This window comes from Astatotilapia calliptera, chromosome 16 (genome assembly GCF_900246225.1).
Source record: "Astatotilapia calliptera chromosome 16, fAstCal1.2, whole genome shotgun sequence".
NCBI lineage: Eukaryota > Metazoa > Chordata > Actinopteri > Cichliformes > Cichlidae > Astatotilapia > Astatotilapia calliptera.
Window position 1 is genome coordinate 16,212,052 of NC_039317.1, and position 18,845 is coordinate 16,230,896.

General features: G+C 42.6%; 1 protein-coding gene across 3 annotated transcripts in view; it reads right to left on the reverse strand.

Annotated features, from left to right (window-relative positions):
* Positions 1–15,586, reverse strand: part of gsk3ba (glycogen synthase kinase 3 beta, genome duplicate a) — a 33,242-nt gene extending 17,656 nt beyond the window's left edge. Inside the window, exons 1-2 of one of the 3 annotated variants that reach the window (XM_026144110.1) lie at positions 14,430–15,474; positions 7,275–7,468 (exon numbers count right to left, since the gene is read on the reverse strand). In XM_026144110.1, the coding sequence (XP_025999895.1) occupies positions 7,275–7,468; positions 14,430–14,517 (282 nt within the window). In that variant the 5' untranslated portion in view covers positions 14,518–15,474. Of the gene's footprint in view, positions 1–7,274; positions 7,469–14,429 lie in introns of all 3 variants that reach the window. The other 2 variants (XM_026144111.1, XM_026144112.1) reach the window with 2 other exon arrangements.
* Positions 15,587–18,845: the final 3,259 nt, after the last annotated feature.

Consider the following 18,845-nt stretch of genomic DNA (forward strand, 5'->3'; position numbering starts at 1 on the left):
GTCCTGCAATTTGAATGAGTACATTTTAATATTTTCAATTAGAAACGTATTAGAGCAGCATATTCTATAGCTGTGATGTGGGTTTTCAGTGAAGCTGTCCACTTGTAGATGTACAAAAGAACTGCCGCCCACATTTACTTTCTTTTTGTATTTGATGAAGGCTAGCAGCTTCTGGGAAAAATATGATTACATTCAGAAACCAAGCGCTGTGACTTTGGTGACATAAAGATGGCAAATATAGCCACAATGATCAGTATGCAGCATGCTTTTAATGGAAAAAAAAAAATCAGATGTACATTTCCACTCAAAGAAACTCAGCAGCTTCCTGTCTAATTCCCCTGTAACCAGTCTGGTTACAGAGTTAATTCACAGACAAAGTTATTAAGGAAGCACAGAATTGCATGACTGTCCAGCTGACTAACAAGCTACCAGAGCAAGTGTCAACCACTCAACATCATGTCTGAACTTGTCTAAAGACAGGTTTCACGATTGGCTTAGAAGCACCGCATGCAAATCATCTTTGTGTTGTTTAAATTGGATGCACATGTGATGGCAAAAGAAACTACTTTGTGAGCTTTGGACTTTAAACAGAGAGTGATCAGTTGAAACTACGAAGTTAAGAGACTGTTGTGCTTTTAAGCAACTTATCCATCCACAAATTGTCTAGTATCATTGTAAGTAAAAACACATTATGTAGGAATACACAACTACTTATTGAAGGTTCTTCTCTTTGCTCTTCTGTAATAAAGAGGCTTAACATAAGTGCTACTATTTAGTATATAACACAGCAGCTAGAGATTTAATCTTCCTCTTTGACTAATCTAATGATTAACTAAAATTTATAGTATTATTTAACAGTGGCTTTGATAACTGTTTAACTTCTTAAGTCCAAGTCAAGACGATCATTACAAAAGCCTCTAAAAGCCTCCAGACTGGCATCAACTGGTTTTGCAGCTCAGTGTAAGATAGCAGAATGGGTAAGTTTGTTCATTATATGCAACAACACACAAAAAAAATGCCAATTCCTCAAACCAAAAGATTTTAAGCTCATAGTTTTGCCTGTAAATCAGTGGTTTTCGTAAAAAGAAATATGGATAAACGTGGTTGACAAAACACTGCGTGGTTTGAACTGTCTGTCTGAAGCTGTGACTCATGAAAAGTCCCTTACGTGGGTCGGGATGATGCTTGCAGCTGTCCTTGTCTTTATAAGGCTTTAAACCCATATTAGCAGGGTTAGGTCCTCTCCACCTAAACAACAGCAGCACAACAGAGCATCTGGTAGCTCAATAGCCTCCTGCAGACAACCCCCCAGTCTAATTCACTTAAGCTGATGCAAATCATCCCCACAGTCTTCCCCCTGCTTTTTTACCCTTTACGCAGCCACGACAACCAAACACACACACACACACACACACACACACACACACACACACACACACACACACACACACACACACAACCCCCCACATCACCGAGTGACATCACTGCACACGGGGTCAAAGACCGGCCGCAGGCAACGCCCTCGTCTTTTTTGTGCTGGAGTGTCCGAGGGTGTGTCTCTGTGTGAGAGACAGAGAGAGAGACAGTAGCATATGGAGGAGGAGTGGGAAGGCTGTCGAGTAAAGCCCAACCCAGCTCCAGTTATACTGCAGTCCATCCTGCTGACCTATCATCCCCCAGAGTGTGAGCGGCACAGACAGCAGAGACCGAGAGGAAAGAGAAAAATGACTTGATTTGCGGCGGCTGCAAGGACTACACCTGAGAGCCTCGCGCAGCTGATGCTGCCAAAACCAAACCGCATCCCAAAAAGATTAAGAACGCCAAAGCCACAGAACAATACAACCTTCGCAAACACGAGCCCTGTCCTACTATAGTTATTCCCATCTCATACTTCCAGATGAGTCAACCAGTTCCTTGGTTTTGTCGTTTTAAATGGCTTCCTACAGCACCAATGTAGATTTTGGATTGTGTTTGGGAATTATACGGAGCTGTCATTGTGGGAGAACATAAGTTGATTATAAATACTGTAATGCACTTGTACAATCAAACAAATGAAAAAATGATCAATCTGATGTGGTTTAAATATAAATAATGAGAAGAAATGTTGTTTATGTATAAGTTAAATGCAATTAAAATAGACCTGCGGTCCCTCTCAAGCCCACTCAAACTGTAAATCATCCAAAATAAAAGAACAAAGGGGTTTCTCTAAGTGTATTACTCAAAACTGTCAAACACACACTTATGAATTTAAAAAAAACCTACGGGGTTAAATTGATCAGGTTTCAGCTACAGAGTATTTACAGGATTTGTTATTTTTCTTTATTCGTTAATAATATTTACAAGTATCTGCCATCAGGCGTGCTCTCGGTCTGTGTGACAGCGAGGTCTAATGCGAGCATCCATTTTCCGATAGACTGATATGTGATCCCTCAGTTGGGATGGGAGAAGGACCCATCCCATAATGGACAACAAGAACACTGTGAGCCCACCAAAGCAGCCTCACAGTTAAACCAGAAGCCTATTCACATGATTACCCTGTTTGACTTGAATTGGTTGTGTGTGTGTGTGTGTGTGTGTGTGTGTGTGTGTGTGTGTGTGTGTGTGTGTGTGTGCGCGCGCGCGCCAGTGAGAGAAAATAAAACATTCACACATGTTGACTGGCATGGTTTACTCAACCCACGCTCACTTCACAGATGAGCACTAAATCAGACAGGAAAAAAGCAGAAGTGTGGACAAAAGGCTTTTGAAGTGGGGGAGAAGAAAATAGAACGCAGGTGTTTGTGTGTGTGTGTGTGTGTGTGCGCGCGCTGCATGCTTGACAGTCATGTGAAGAGTCTTAGCCCTCATTTGCTTCATTTTTCCTAACAAGCTGTTCATGAGGAGGACGTGCAGATGAAGCAGCGAGAAAGACGAGGCGGAAAGAGCGACAGCCAGCTGAGGCAGAGGGTCTTCTCTAAAGAGGAAACTGAACAATCAAACCAGCGTGAGCTTCACTGAGCTGTTTAAAAGAGGAGGCGGCCTGCTAGCACGTCATGCTAACCACAGGCTAACAGGAAGAGCAGGATGTGACTTCACCGGGGCCGGCACGCAGAGCCACAAAAAGACAGTGTGAGCGTCCGCAACGAGCACCGCGAATTTGGTGGCAGATGTCCGACCCCCTACACCATTAAGTGACATCATTCATCTTGTCTGGCTTCACAGAGCAAAGGACTAGCACATCCCGAGGAAAAGAAAAACTGTGCTGAATCTCCAACAGGTTAAACCCAGGGTTTTGAGTAGCTCAAGCATTTAGCTGAACCAGTTGGGTGAAAACGCTACAGGCAAATAGATTTGACTGAACTTTGTGAGCAGTTCTCACAGTTATGGGTAAAAAGAAAAAGAGCAGCGGGATGGGAGTCTACAAGACAACAGTGAGCGTTCTCCTCCTGGGAATAACGGACATAAAATGATGAGCGAGAAGGGAATAGCTCTGCCTTCCAAGCTTAAATCAAATATTAACAGACTTAATTCCCATTAGACATACTACTCATTTATTTATTTATAACAGGGGCATGTATGTAGTATGACACATAACCTACCCATTTATCATTGTCAATACAGTTTTAGTTCGTTTTTTTCCTCTTTTCTTCATGCCAGATTTCATTTTGTATTTTCAGTTTTACTTTAAATGCATGTAAATGTGAACTGCTTCTCCTGGTTTGCAGCCATTGTTTACTGGAACCATAGTCTGACGACATAGCCCCTGCTATTTTTAGTAACGTCTGTGCTTTTTTCCCCCCTTTCCTCTAGTCAAATGTCTACAATTAAAGCATCTCTTGTCACACAGTGAAATAAAAGCTTATGGGTAGAACGTACACAAACTTTACAGCATCACAAGGTCAGAGATGTAAGGTATAAATTGTTTTTTGCAGTAATTTTACAGTTGAAATGTATCTCCTTTAATCATTGCAAAAACTTCTTATTTTTGCCTGTGAGGTTAGAAATTAAGTGTGAGTCCATTCAGAGCTGCAAAGTAATTGCTGTGCTTAGGCTGGAAGAGCCCAGTCAAACCAACCCCAACTCAGCTGGTAGTTGTTACTGTATTGAGTGTCTGTGTGTATGACAAATATATAGTCTCACACGACAATAGTGCACTCGTTTTTTTTAAGGTGTGACTTTCAGTTGTGGTTGGAATGGCAGCAACTCTAGAGGTCGGCTGGTGAGCCCCTGGTAACCTTCAGTTGCCGGGAAAAATGTGTATTCCCTACCTGGCTGACAAGTTGTTGGAGGTTGCTGGCTGTCGCTAGGGGTTGTCGATTGCGAAGACAGCGCTGCACCAAAAAACAAAACAAAAAAAATCCTCCTTGCGTGGCTAGCAGGCAGCCATGGTCACCCTTAGTTTGCATTGACACAAACACAAAGTTCAAGTTTAAGCCTAACATGTAAATTATACTCCTGCGTCAGATCTACATTGTAACGTACGCAATAACCGGAATCCTATTTCAACTCTACGCCAGACAGGCACCTCCTGAGAAACGTAACTACACGTTGGGTCGACGACCACAACCACTCGAGTGGTGTGAAAGGTTGCAGTGTGGAGATAAAAGGAGTTACTATGTAAGTTAAGACGTAAATTTCCTGCAGAAGCCTAAATTAAGCTTTACTGCTGACATGTTTCATAAAGGTGTAGCTTCTACTTTCAAGGCTAAGCGTCTTTGTTTCCATTTGTATTGTACTTTTCACTGTTTCACCACCAGTCTGTGCACAGCGGCACTGTTTGTGGACACGTTTGCGTCTCCCTTGCAAACTACAAGCTGTCTTATTGTAACCAAGACAATTCCAAGGAGGTAGCAACCACTCACCAGCATTTCCCGTAGCTTACAGTGGTTTCAGTTAATCAAAAAAAGGCTAGAAAGAGAGAGCATATTTCTCCCATATTGGCTTCCCTTCACTGGCTCCCTGCTAAATCCAGAATTGAATTCAAAACCATGCTCCTCACATACAAGGTCTTAAATAATTAGGCCCCATCTTATTTTAATGACCTTATAGTACCATATCACCCTATTAGAGCACTTTGCTCTCGCACTGTATTTAAAAGTAGAATGGGAGGCAGAGCCTTCAGTTTTCAGGCCCCTCTTCTGTGGAACCAGCTTGCAGTTTGGATTCGGGAGACAGACACTATCTCTACTTTTAAGATTAGGCTTAAAACTTTCCTTTTTGCTAAAGCATATAGTTAGGGCTGGACCAGGTGACCTTGATTCTTCCTTTAGTTATGCTGCAATAGGTGTAGACTGCTGGGGGATTCCCATGATGCATTGAGTAGTTCTTCTTCAGTCACCTTTCTCACTCACTATGTGTTAATAGACCTCTCTGCACTGAATCATACTTGTTATTAATCTCTGGCTTTCTTCCACAGTATGTCTTTTATCCTGTTTTCCTTCTCTTACCCCAACCGATCACGGTAGATGGCCGCCCCTCCCTGAGCCTGGTTCTGCTGGCGGTTTCTTCCTGTTAAAAGAGTTTTTCTTCCCACTGCCACTGTCAAAGTGCTTGCTCATAGGGGGTCATATAATTGTTGCGTTTTTCTCTGTATGTATTATTGTAGGGTCTACCTTACAAAATAAAGCGCCTTGAGGCCACTGTTGTTGTGATTTGGCACGATATAAATAAAATGGAATTGAATTGAAGTTTGCATTTGGTTGCCGACCGATTTCTATTCTGTGTGACTGGAGCCTAAAGAAACTGAAACATGTGACTACTATAGATTTACATTTCAAGAACCAAGTTCCAGTTAAGAACCACTACTAAACTGTCCAGTACACCATAATCACACACCTGCAAGCTTAATAACTTCCTTTAGCATGTTGAGTACCTGAGTCTAACATAAGCTATTTTTATATTTTGTTGCTATACTGGCCGCTGAAAACAAGAATGGGCCTCCATTTTTCAGAAAATTGATCAACAATCAATAAGAGAATCGATAAAGAATAAGCCCTTTAAGCAGACTCAATAATAGTATTGGTATCACTAAATCCAATAACATCCCTAATTAGACTGCACTGGCTTCAGCGGTGAGGAAGAGAACCAGTGTAGGTGACCTGGGTAAAAATGTGGAGTCCAGCTAAGTTAACAGATATCATTTTTCTGGTGAAAGTGAAACAAACACGAGTTGACTGATGGTATCCTGGTATTTTAATAAATAAAACTTTGATCCCAGTGTTAGAGTTTATGGCTGCTTTTTAAGTGAAGCATCCCAGAAATAGGTTAAGAAGCACTGGTTTGAATTTAAACCATTTAACAAACATTATACATATGTATAAAATAACCAACTGCAAGATTAACACTTTGAGCTGTTACCCAGTTTACCCCCAGCCTGATCACACACTTAAAATACTGTGGAAGCTCATTTTTTAAAGCCTTTAAACTTGATGAAACTCTAAACAGCTCTTCTGCAAGCGTTGCTTTCTGAGGTCTAGTGGCAGGGACAATGAGTTTGTTTATATGAACATGAGTTTTTGAAGCATCCCATTTTGTCTTTGCCACATAAACATCATATCCTGATTTCTGAAACAAGGACAAACCCTTAACCAGTCAGAGAGACCCAAATATGCTATCCTAAGCACTCAAAAATAATCCCAGCTAATGTTGCTTATATACATCTTATTATCAAGTTTGTGTGTTTCATGTAAACATCCTATCCGCATGATCCTCGGGACACTTATTTCCACCCATATACACTCAGCGGAGGCCATGAACCAGTGGAGCAAAGACAATGTTGCCCAAATGAAGGAACAACGAGCCATCAGCCAAATCTATTCAAAGCACAGGAGGAGATTTCCAGCAGAGCTCTACTTGGAAAGAAACATGACATTTGCAAGCTGACGGATGACGGAGTATTTATGTGTTTGAGTTTGTCGGTGTGAGAAAAGACCTCCGCTCCACTACTACACAAACACGCACATTCTCTGCAAGAAGAAGAAAAGACACGCTTTAAAGTAGGAATGTGTTGAATGACAAACTTTCCCGCTCTTCTTTTGTTTTCTTTTGTTTCACAGCTTCTCTGATCTCCCCGTTCGTGTGAAAGATCTCTCCATTCATGTCTCTTTCACGGTTACCCCGGAACATTCATTAATGCCACACATCTCGACTCTGATAGCATGGATTTTTTGTTTTAAAAAAAAAAAAAAGAAAGAAAAGAAAAAAAAGGGTGATTTGGAGGGTAAACATTGAGTTTGTGTTTATATGCACACTCGTCAATTACGCCTGCAGCTGTTCTCAGTCATAACAAGTTTTACCTTAAACCTCTTGTCTTGCAGGACCTTCTTGATGGCCACCAGCTCTCCAGAGTCGCAGAGTTTAGCTTGGTAGACGACGCCAAAAGAGCCATTGCCGATGACCTTGGTGTCCGTGTAGCTGACTTCCTGTGGCCGGTCGGGGCCTTGGCCTGGGGTGGCCACAACTGTCGTTACCTTGCTGCCATCTTTGTCCCCTGCAGATACAGACAAAGACACAAGCAACACACAAGTGTTCAGATCCGTGTAGATTAGATCAAAACATTGATTTTCCCATTTATTATATTCTTTCCGAATCATTTTGTCTGAAATACATGAAAGAAGAGTAAAAATGCTCATGATCCTGAGAGTTTCAGGTGAGTCTCAGAGCTCCCTGTCTGAAAATCCAAAGATATTTCACAGAAAACCAGACCACTGTGTGACCACTGCAGCAGTGCTTCCAAGCATTTAAAAAATAAAAGAATTTAAAAAAAAAATCTTCAAACTGAACTTTATTCAGAACGACAGTTGACTGGTGTATTGATTCATGTGTGATGGACTGGCTTTTAAATGTGGGTCACACTGTGAGAACTCGTTCTCTGACACCGTTTCTGAATTCTGCTGCAGGCTGTCTTTGGTCATCAAAGCGTCAAATTGGTCCTCGATTCACAAGTCATACAACGCAGGCAAGGACCGTGTATTACTGATGAACATTTGAACCGTGTTACTGTCATGCCTATCAGCTTTAGCCTCAGACAGACAAAAAAAAAAAAAAGCACAAGTGGAAAGAGCTGTAAAATTGAGGAAACTCTACATTAGCTGGCAGTAAAAAGGATGACTGGGCAGGTCTGAACTTAACCCAGACTTCAGAGGAGGAGCCTAAACAAGTCAAAAATATCAAATGCATTCTTCTTTGAATTTCTCACAGCGGTAGGCAGCAAACACAACTGGTTGGATGGACTCTGGAAGGCCGCTGCGTCCACCCATATTGAGTGGGTGTGCATGTCATGCTGATTTCTAGTAAAGTACCAGGTCATGGGTTGTTTGCATGTGTGTTTTGAATCAACAATTTCCTCGGACTGATTAACCCCGCACTGCTAATCCACAAATCAACATTTGACCTCAAACTATAACCGAGGGTGTGGAGGTTAACCAGTCCTATTTCTTACTTTCACTGGTTTGCTGATTTTATTTTCCAACACCACCATTGATTTCGATGCAAATAGTCCCCCCACGGACGCCGGCGCACACACGGGCTCAATCCAGACATAAAATTATTAATGTGCGTTTGCAAGCCTTATTCTGCTGCTGTGTGGCCAGCGAGAGGCTCCATTACCAAAGATGCAATTACAATCAAAGAATAGGGAAGGAATGGGAGAAAACAGTGGAAGGGTCTGAGAAACCAAAAAAAAAGGAAATAGACTTTCCAGGACTGTGGACAGAGAGAGGAATATGACTCTGCCTACATATATTCCAACAGGGCCATTTCTATGACGCCTCTGCACTTCCTCAAACCGTGAGAAAAGTCTGTGCCTGCTCACAAACACATACTGGGAACCCACACTGCCGTAAGGAAGGAATGACCAAGCGATCAAATGTCATTTGAGTGACTAACTGGACACGCATGAAGCAGGACTTTTCACACAGACTAGAGAAACGATTACAATTGCACACAATTAGGAATTACCTTCAGTTCACATGTGAGAAGAAATGTAACTTCCTATAAAGCAAAGGGCACCTATTTATTCTAATAAGTAAACAATAAACCAGGAAAACAAGCAAATCTTTACTACAATAAATTAAAAAAAATCCTAAAAGCTTTAACTGCAGTTTAGTTCTTAATCACTTTGTCATTTAATTTTTAGAAAACTAAAAAACATTGGGGAGACAAAAAAATGGATCCAGGCATTGATAAACAATCATTTCTACCAATATTTCTACAGTAAAAAAGGCCAATATTGGTTTAACCAATAATCTGTCCATCCCTATAATAAACTATCCCCAACAAACAAAAGCATCTGGTAAAAACTTCTATTACATGTAAAGAGTTCTTTAAATATAACCAAACATGAATTTTGCACCAATAACAGAGAAATCAGTGCAACAACAAACATCTTCAAGCATGCGCGGGAATTGTTAACTTATCAGTCAGCCTGCGACAAGTACACTAGTTAATACATAAATCGCAGTGCATCACTCTATGTACGTATGCTGTATTACATATCTACAAAGTGACAGAGCAGAGACGGTTGTTGCAATGCGACGTTTAACCAGCGGCATCAATATTCGATTCAGGTCAGCAGACTAGTTCAGGCCACGGCTGAATATGGCTAACGCGTGCGCACAACAACACTGCTGCTGAGCAGTCACAGGACACGTGTGCGGCTGCTGCTGTTAAAAACGTGTAACCCTGTATTTCTATCAAAGCTGCTGAAAAACTACCTGAGCAAATGTCATAAATTCATCTGTGTTCATCTAAATCAAATCAAGTCAAGGGGAAAAAACAACTTTTTAACTTACAGACTTGTGGATCATCTTAATTTTCCTGACATGAATATTAAATAAGGACTTGCAGTTATTTGAAGCTTATTATGGGATAAGTAACGTGATTAAGTTTGTAAAGTGTTGCCTAAAAGCAACACTTTTATTCTCTTTTGTCATTTATTTTTCTCTAGTGGAGGGCAATGAAGTACTTTTAAGGGGCATCCACAAAGGAAGCAACCAGCAGCATCTTGGCAACAAGAGACCATAAATAGTCAACAATATTCAGCAACTTCAGGTGATGTGGAGCAAAATAACTGCTAGCAATGCAAGGTGGGCGGATCCTGAGTTAAACTTTCATCAACCCCAGATGAGAAAATGAAGCAGCTACCAATGAGAGGGAAGGACGTGCTGATTGACAGGGTAGCCCTTTCAGGTTAGGTTGCATCCGCACAGGGAAGCGATCACTGGTCTGATGCTGACAGTTGGTCGACAGAAGATATTCTAGGTTCCAGTTGCCGAGGTTACCCTTTAAGGCATTTCCCACCAGGTCATGTCAACCACCTGTATCCTGTCCTCTCACTGGCAGTCGCTTCAACGCGTCACCAGTGGGATCTTTTTTGCCCGTAGTCACGTTGAGTGTCACTGACTTTCTACGGCCTCTAAACGCCTCGTGACAACAAATTGCTCCCTGTGTGGACGTCTCCCCACAGTCACAGTCAGTAAAGGAACTTTGAGTTCTGACTCTCAAGTCTTCCTGTGGCTGGCAAATATTAATCACATCTTTATTGTTTCGTTAAACTCTCTTTTAATCACGGCCCAACAGAATTTTACCCCTAAAAAAGAAGATTATATTGCCACTGAAATTATCTGTCAGTCCCTCCTCAAAACAGAAGATTAGCCACAAAATAGCCACAAAATGACCACACTCACATTGTGGCATGTACACGATAATTCAATAAGTTATTAGCTATTAATATACAGCAGTGCCTTGGCTCTGATAATGAACAGAATAACATGGCATAATTCTAAAGACAAATCCTCCACGCTCACTATTCCATGGTCCAAGTTCTGGACAAGATGCTTCTTTTTATTAATGCAATAGCAGTTTTACCCCTTCTAAAGTTAATGCATTGGTATTTTGTCTGACACGGAAGTCTAAACAAAGAAATTTTCTTTGTAGTTTTACACTCGACTCCCACAGCATGATCAGCCACACTCTTTCCAAGTACTACAGGGGTATAAATATGCAGCAGTAATCAAGCTGCAGTCATAAAATTAGTCATGTATTTACTGCAGTGCGAATAATAATTTTCACACCATTCATGTTGCATCACTACAAGTGAATGTCAAAGAATGCAAAGCCTGCCAAACAGCCCATGTGCCCATCGCTTTCTGAATTTTGGCAAAGAATTGCACACAATAACTTGCTCACACACCAATCAGCTACGCAAGGGAACTACTGACAGGGGATTTGTGGACGACTCGTTACAAGGCAGTGTTCTGCTGGGAAACCTTAGGTCCAAGCATCAACACCCAACTAAACATAGGTGCAAGCCCTGAAGAGTGCACACAGAGATATTTTTATAACCTTTAGGGTAACTAAAACCTGACGGGCTTATCACTAAGCTTAGATTTTAAACCTAGCTCAAGATATGTGTGCCATATTTTACGCTGCCGAGTCAGGAGAACATTTAGGCCTCGTCATGCCTGAACCTGGCAAGCAGAAGCATCCACGCATTGGATCAAACAGTTCTAAGGAGTCGCTACTACTTTTCAATACCTTTTTTGTTTGCATTCACACAGGTAACAGGAAGTGGCAGTGACAGCTCTTGCATTTTCTTCTACACCTCTCCAGCCTCCTCTTTTTCAGTCTACATTGCTTTAAAGTGTAGTGGCTGCCTAGAAGCAAGTTGAAAGCAATTAAGATACAAAATTTTGGCATTCTGGCTCAGTTCCGGTATATACCGTATATATTTCACTGTCATTTTTCCCTTGCTATGCTTCATTTTTTTATTAATATTAATAGATTTCTCTTTATTTTTTTCCCCACTGATGCTGCATTCACGTGTCTTTCATGACAGACGCGCATCTGCTGCTTCGCAGTCCTCAGCTCCTGTAATGCAGACACAGGTACAAACAATTTTGCAGAATCCCCCCCGTTGTAAAGCTGACACGATAATTTACTGCATTACTGGAACGAGTGTTACAGCTAATGCAAAGCAAACTTGGCCAAGAATCACTGAGATGGAGACATAATATTGGTGCATGGATTGTAGATGTCAGGGTAGCGTGCAGCCTGCAGAGCCATTGCTGCACTACTACACTCATCTTATTTAGCTTTCTCGCTCTCTCTTTCTCTCACTCACAAAAAAAAAAAAAAAAATAGATCTCATCTTTCTTCTAAACCCTGAGCGATTCCGGTGGTCCTCGTCTCGTCTGTAAGCCCTGCTGTTTCGTTTGGAATCAAAGAGTATAATTAGTTCATTTTGTTCTCGTCATCACTTGTAAAACGTGAGAGGGGGACAGACAGGAAAAAGGAGAAAAGAGGAAGAGAGAGCTGCTGCTTTGAGATGCTAAACAAGCTGCTCATTGTTCCTGGCCAGCTGCCTCACCCCCCAAAAAACAAAACCTGAGGGTGCTCGAGTGGGTGTGTGAATGTACTGTATGTATGTATATGCATGTGTGTTTCCGTCTGCCTGTGTAGGAGGGGTAAGAGCATTCTCTCCAGGATCATACGCAGTGGCTACAGCTGTTTAGGACCATCAGCCAAGTTATTACACACACATTTGAGTGCATATATCTATCCAAGTGTGTGTGTGTTATAGGATGGTGGAGGAAAGGATAATAGTGGATGACATCCTGGACCGGATGAAAAAACAAGTCTAGGTAGATTCCAGCTAAGTGACACAGTCCAAAGTACAGTTTTTATACAACTGAAACTGCGTACCACATACCTCTGTGTGACAGAGCCTACCTTAGATTAAAACTATAACTAAAAAGAAAGTTAAATTATATGTAGCTGCTTGTTACAAGAAAAAATAAAACTCAGTGATTTAGATTTGCTGTCATCCTTGATCGTTAAAGATTGGGAACTAGAGCAGGGCGATATGACCAAAACTATTTATCACGTCATACATTTGAAAATTTGCGATAACGATATAACTGACACTAGACAAAATACTGAAAAATTTTACAACAGGGGACATCTGAGCAATCAGCCACTCTACTTTCCTCCATGGAGATGAACACCACCTGCTGTTAGACATCAGATTATCAAACACCTATTTAACTGAGCAACTAGAGGTTCAGCTTATTATTTTAGTTGATAAAAAAGTACTGAGTCACCAGATGAGTCTCCAAAACTTTTGTCTGAAAAAATTAATTCTCACATTTAGCAGACCTGACCCATACATGCACCTGGGGCGAGACAAGAATTAGGCTTGGGTTTGGAGAGTGTGTGTGTGTGTGTGTGTGTGTGTGTGTGTGTGTGTGTGTGTGTCACAGTGCACTAATCGGTTTCCAGCACCAAGGCCCAGACATGAGCCTGAGCTCAGGCCTCACCCGCCTGACATACATCATGCTCACATCACAGCCTTAAGGCTCCATCAGCATTCCTTAACAGGTACGTGCCCTCACACTCCACTCCACCCCACCCATCTGTGTGTCAGATAAGACAGGGGTGTAACTAGGAACTGTGCAAGTGTCCATCTATGACAGTCGATACTCATTAATAATAAAGATGCTATACTTATAAATTAATTTCAATGAAAAGACTTTTAGATATGTAAAGTGTTAATTTGATGTTATTTAAACTGACTGAGCTCTAACTGGGCCATTAAATATAACCAACACAGCAGTAGTATCTTCAGCATGGGAGCGAGTGCGCCTTGCCTTGAGATCGCCGTGGTGATGGATAGACTAGACGAAAGAGAGGCGTCTAGCACCCACATTGCCAGCCCCCCACCCCGCCACTTGCTCAGCTGACAGGCCTAGTCAGTCGCATGGCTTCCTCTCTGCAGCCAGTCTATAAGCGGTCTCCGGCACCGTGCCACCGTGGCTTCATGAACAGGATACTTGATGTCACACTCCCTCCGGTCGTCGCGACACGGCCCGTGGAAGTAGTGGAAACAGGGCTAATAAACCACCCCCCGTAGGATCGCGTCAGTTTTGCCCGACTCAACTACGGGCGCACCTTCCGTTCTGACAGTTGCGTAATAGACCGGACCTATCGCTTTAACTCCATTACGCATGTGATTGGTGCTGTGTGGCAATATCTCTACGCGATCTAATCTACATTCAAATGGACAATAATCAGGCCGGATCTGCGGTGGAAGAAGGAGGCTTGGTTTTGACCTGGGCCTGTGCCAACACTACCTTCCTATGGCCCGGCCCTTCCCGGCGCGGCCTGCTAACCCCGCTCCGGCTGACCGGCCCCGGGGCGGCGCGACAGAGCGCGTAACGCTGTGTGCCAACATCGGGGCGAGCAGCAGTGTGTGCCGCTCAGCACCATCCACTGTCTCGCTCTGTGACACACATATATGACAGAGATAAGCTTCCCGGAGCTAACCGTATGCTAACTTGACACATTTCCAGTCTAGTTAGTGAGAGGACACTTAAGCGAGCATATGCAGCCCACGGTGGGCCTGGTGCGTGCAGGAAAAGTCTGCCACTCTAGAATTACACGGGTGTACTTACTGCTGACTTTCATGCTGCCGAAAGCTGAAGGCTGCGGCACTGGCTTGCAGCTCTCGGCGAAAGATGTGGTCCTGGGCCGACCCGACATGATCCGACGATCCCCTTGATTCTCTCGACTGTGACTTGCTTAAACGGCGGAGCTGATCGATTCGCCGAACCTTCTCATCAAAAATAAAAAATAATAAAAAAAAATCCAAAAAGGAGGGGGGGGGGATGACAGTAAATTAATATCACTGTAATTCACGGGGAGGTCAGCCAGAAAGAGATCCCCTTATCCCAGGAATCCTTCACACTACTTCGTATCGCCACTAAATGACCCTTTTCTTTTCCACCGACGGTCTATCAGAGCATCGTCTCCTCCTTGTGCTCCAGGATTTCTTTCAGCGGGCCTTTGAAGACACGTATCCGACTAAAATAGTCATGAATCTGGCCTCTCCCTGTGGCCCCACGGTTAAAAACCAGCGGTAATTTCTTTCGGGGTGCGGAATCGATTTCACGGAGATGAAGAAGGGTTAGTTCAGATGCTGATCCGGTGCGGATCGGTGACAAATGCGGCGTTTTCTTAACGATTCGGGACACATGCAGTTCCACTTCATATCCCGATGTGGAGGCTCAATGATCCGACTGCCATGGCGGCTCCCTCGCTACCCTAGCCTACAGACGGTCCAACGGAAAATCTGCCAGCTGCTACAGTCTTCTTCAGCGAATTCACTAGCCGTACGCCGACTCTAAATCCAGCCTTGCCTCGGTTAAATTTCGGTGTCTTTACCGAGACCCCAGGCCGGCGAGCTCCTCAGAAAATACTGGTCTTTAAGCACAGAGTGCGACGATACGAAATTTCTTTTTTTTATTCCTTCCCCATAGGTTTCAGGCTCGCAGTCTTTGTCGCTGCGCATGGTAGGTACGCCGTTTCCGCAAATTGTTCGAGGGATTGCTCCGGCGTCACGGAAAGACGTTCACGCTGCTGACGTAACTCGCGAGGGAGAATAGGAAAACTGTGAACGCGCGCACGGCGAATCTGGGGTGGCCGATTGAGCCAATCAGAGAGGGTATCCTTCAAAAATGGGCGGCGACCATTTCACCGCCGTCCAATGAAAACCCCGCTCTCGAGCACCACATGGCATAATTTGCTCGGCACCGCCCTCGCGACTTCAAAGGCTTTTTTCATGTGCCGCGTCGGGGACAAGGGGCGGGCCCGTTCCCGGGATGGATGACTTCTTCCACCAATGGAGAGCCGAAGCCGGGCTGTCAGTTCAATGGACCCAGCTGTCACGGACACGGAGCACCGGTGGTCATGCAGCACTGTTGCTATGTTAGTTACAAAAGCCTCTCCTTTATCGCTCCCCAACACTTTTTACCACACGCGGCCCTCGGGCACATCCTTTTAATTAGTGTCATCCTGCTTAGTAATGTAATAATGTGCGCGTGCACGCGTCTCACCCTTCTATTATAACCTTATCTTACATGTTTAGCATCGTACGTCCTGATTTCACATTTAAACTGCTGTCTCTTTGTGTGTTTTAAAGATGCAAGATAAACAAAGCTTTTGCTATTATTTATTTAATAAAGGTACCTAATGGATGAGTTGGTTCTGAAGATTCCTTTGACTGATGTTTTTTTTTTTTTTCGCTTAATTTTTGGTGATATTTTGATGTATATAGTTTCTAAAAGGAGAATAACAGGCAAAACCTTCAGCTAGCAATCTCCCCTGTGGACTCAGCTCCCAGTTTGAGGAGACAGATACCCTCTTTACTCTTGGCTTAAAACTCTCCTTTTTTCTTTTAAGCTTATAGGCTAGATCAGGTGACCCCGAACCATGTCTTGATTATGATGCAATATTGCTTGGGGACTTGCTAAGATGCAATGAGCATTTCTTCTCCTCTTATGGCTTTATGCTACAGCTGCATTTACATACCACTCCAGCATGGCATTAACTTTTTTCTTCTCTCTGCCATTGTGTTTTGTCCTTGTCTCTCCATGATCTTCTTTGTCTGTTCTCTTTCCTCTTACCCTTGAGAGGGCTGTTGATTTCCACTGACATAATATTTATGAACGATTTTAATTAATAATAGTGAAGCTGCAAGGAGCAGAGGTATTGAAGGTGGATGAGTTTAACTACACTGAGTCGAAAATCCAAAGCAACGGACAGTGAAGAAGAGAGTGCAGGCAGGGTGGACTGGGTGGAGACGAGTGTCAGGGGTGATTTGTGACAAAAGCAGCATGAGTGAAAGGGAAGGTTTACAAGATGATAGCTGATGGTAGGTTTGGAGACAAAGTCAGAGAGACAAGGATGAGAGGACTTGCAGAGGAGGGATAATAGATATATTTTAAAAATGGAGCTGCGAGACTGGAGGAAAAAGAGGAAGATCACAGAGAAGGTTCATGGCTGTGGTGACAGAGGACATGCAGATGGCTGATGTGACAGAGGAGGATTTAGGGATAGTGTGAGAATGAGGCAGATGATCCATCGCGGTGACCCCTAAAGGGAGCATGCAAAAGAAGAAGAAGAAACCATTAATATAAATTTTAAATGAGGTGTTAATAATTGAATGTTGTATCACTGAGTCAAAAATATTCTAAATAATCTAGAACTGTGATTTATTACTGATCTATAAAGCAGTTATTGTTAACAAACCACCAAAAAGGTTGGAATTTGTGCAGTTTATGTTTGTCTGGTGATCTAAAATCGCTGAAGGTGTATCTTGTTCTTTTCTGCAAATGCATGTGAGTGTCACTAACTGTACTGAACTCTAATTATATGTGTGCTGCATTTCATGAAATGGCAATAAAGTCTATCGTATGCAGAATCCAGAAAGGGCAGGAAAGTCTTTCCCTGTTCACAGTGATACAGTTGCTAGTGTATCTTTTATGCAGGTGTGTATGCGTGTGGGTTTTATTCTCCGTATCAAAGGGAGTTTCTCCCAGGCTGGCCTTCAATGGTTCATATGCTGAACAGAGAGCAGCAGCATCTTAAAAGCAGGCAGCTGAGCAGAAGTAACGCAAGACACTGTTTTGCCTTCACAGCAACACCTCCCCCGGCAAACATACATTTTCCCATTAGTGGAGGGATAAAATACGAGAAAGACAGAGAGTAGATAGCAGAAGGGAGTGGAAGTGAAGGGCAAGCTATAAAAGAGACATGAAAGATACGAGGGAGAAAAGGCTTTTGTCTGTGTTTCAGGAAAACCCATGAAAATGTGGTGAAATCATGGTGGAGATTTAAGTGATGGGAAGCCTGGCAAATATTTTAACTCAGGGAAAATGTTGCATTTAACATGGAAATCATATAAAGGTGAGGTTTAGTATTTAACATCAAGTCAGCACTCACATTCACAGAATGCACATTGTAAATTCAAACTCAGAGTCAGCAAAGGAACATAACAACATTTTAAGGAATGTTTATAATAAAAGAAACATAAAGTAATTCTGGGCACCAAAACATCAACAAATAAATACAGAAATAAATACAGAATTGCACAATTGATAATAGAGCGCACATTTGTTCTGTGAAAACCTTTTATGTTGCATCTGTTTATGTCATTTTTCATTATTGTGTCTCTTCTGTCAGTATATTTTGAGAACTTACATGAGTTAACTAACAAAGCACCTGTCTACAGTGCTGTGCAAAAGTCCTGATTTCCTCAGTTCACAATATTTTGCCAGGAAAATATGAAATAGATGCATAAATAGAAATAGAAATACAGTATATAAGGAAAGAAACAGAGTTTGCACAAGTATGACCACCTTTATTCTTTAACACATGCTGAACTCTCTTAGGCAAGCTTTCTTGTAATTTCTTTAAGTAGTCTTCAGTAATAGTTTGGGCTTCTTGAAGGACAAAAAAACTCTTCTTTGGATGTTTTTTAATAATAATAATAGAGTGCATTTATATAGCGCTTTTTGGGGCCCTCAAAGCGCTTTACAATTCCACTATTCATTCACTCTCACACACTGGTGGAGGCAGCTACAGTTGTAGCCACAGCTGCCCTGGGACAGACTGACAGAAGCGAGGCTGCCATATTGCGCCATCAGCCCCTCTGGCCATCACCAGTAGGCGGTAGGTGAAGTGTCTTGCCCAAGGACACAACAAGGACACAACAACCAAGACTGTCCGAGCCGGGGCTCTGCATTTATAATTCCATCAATTTTGACAAGATCTCCAAAACCACTACCTGAAAGGAAATCCCAAACCATGACAGAGCCTCCGCGGTGTTTTACAGATGGCTGTAGGCACTCATTGTTGCACCTCTCTCCTGGTCTCCCACATATATGTTGAGGAAAACTGAAACTATAATTCATAAGAAATATCGTGGGCTGATAGCACCTTGAGAATCAATTCGTGGTGCAAAAACTGTGTTTTATATCTGTGAAAATGTGTTATCTTCGGCATTTATTTTTATGGATTAAAGAAATGGA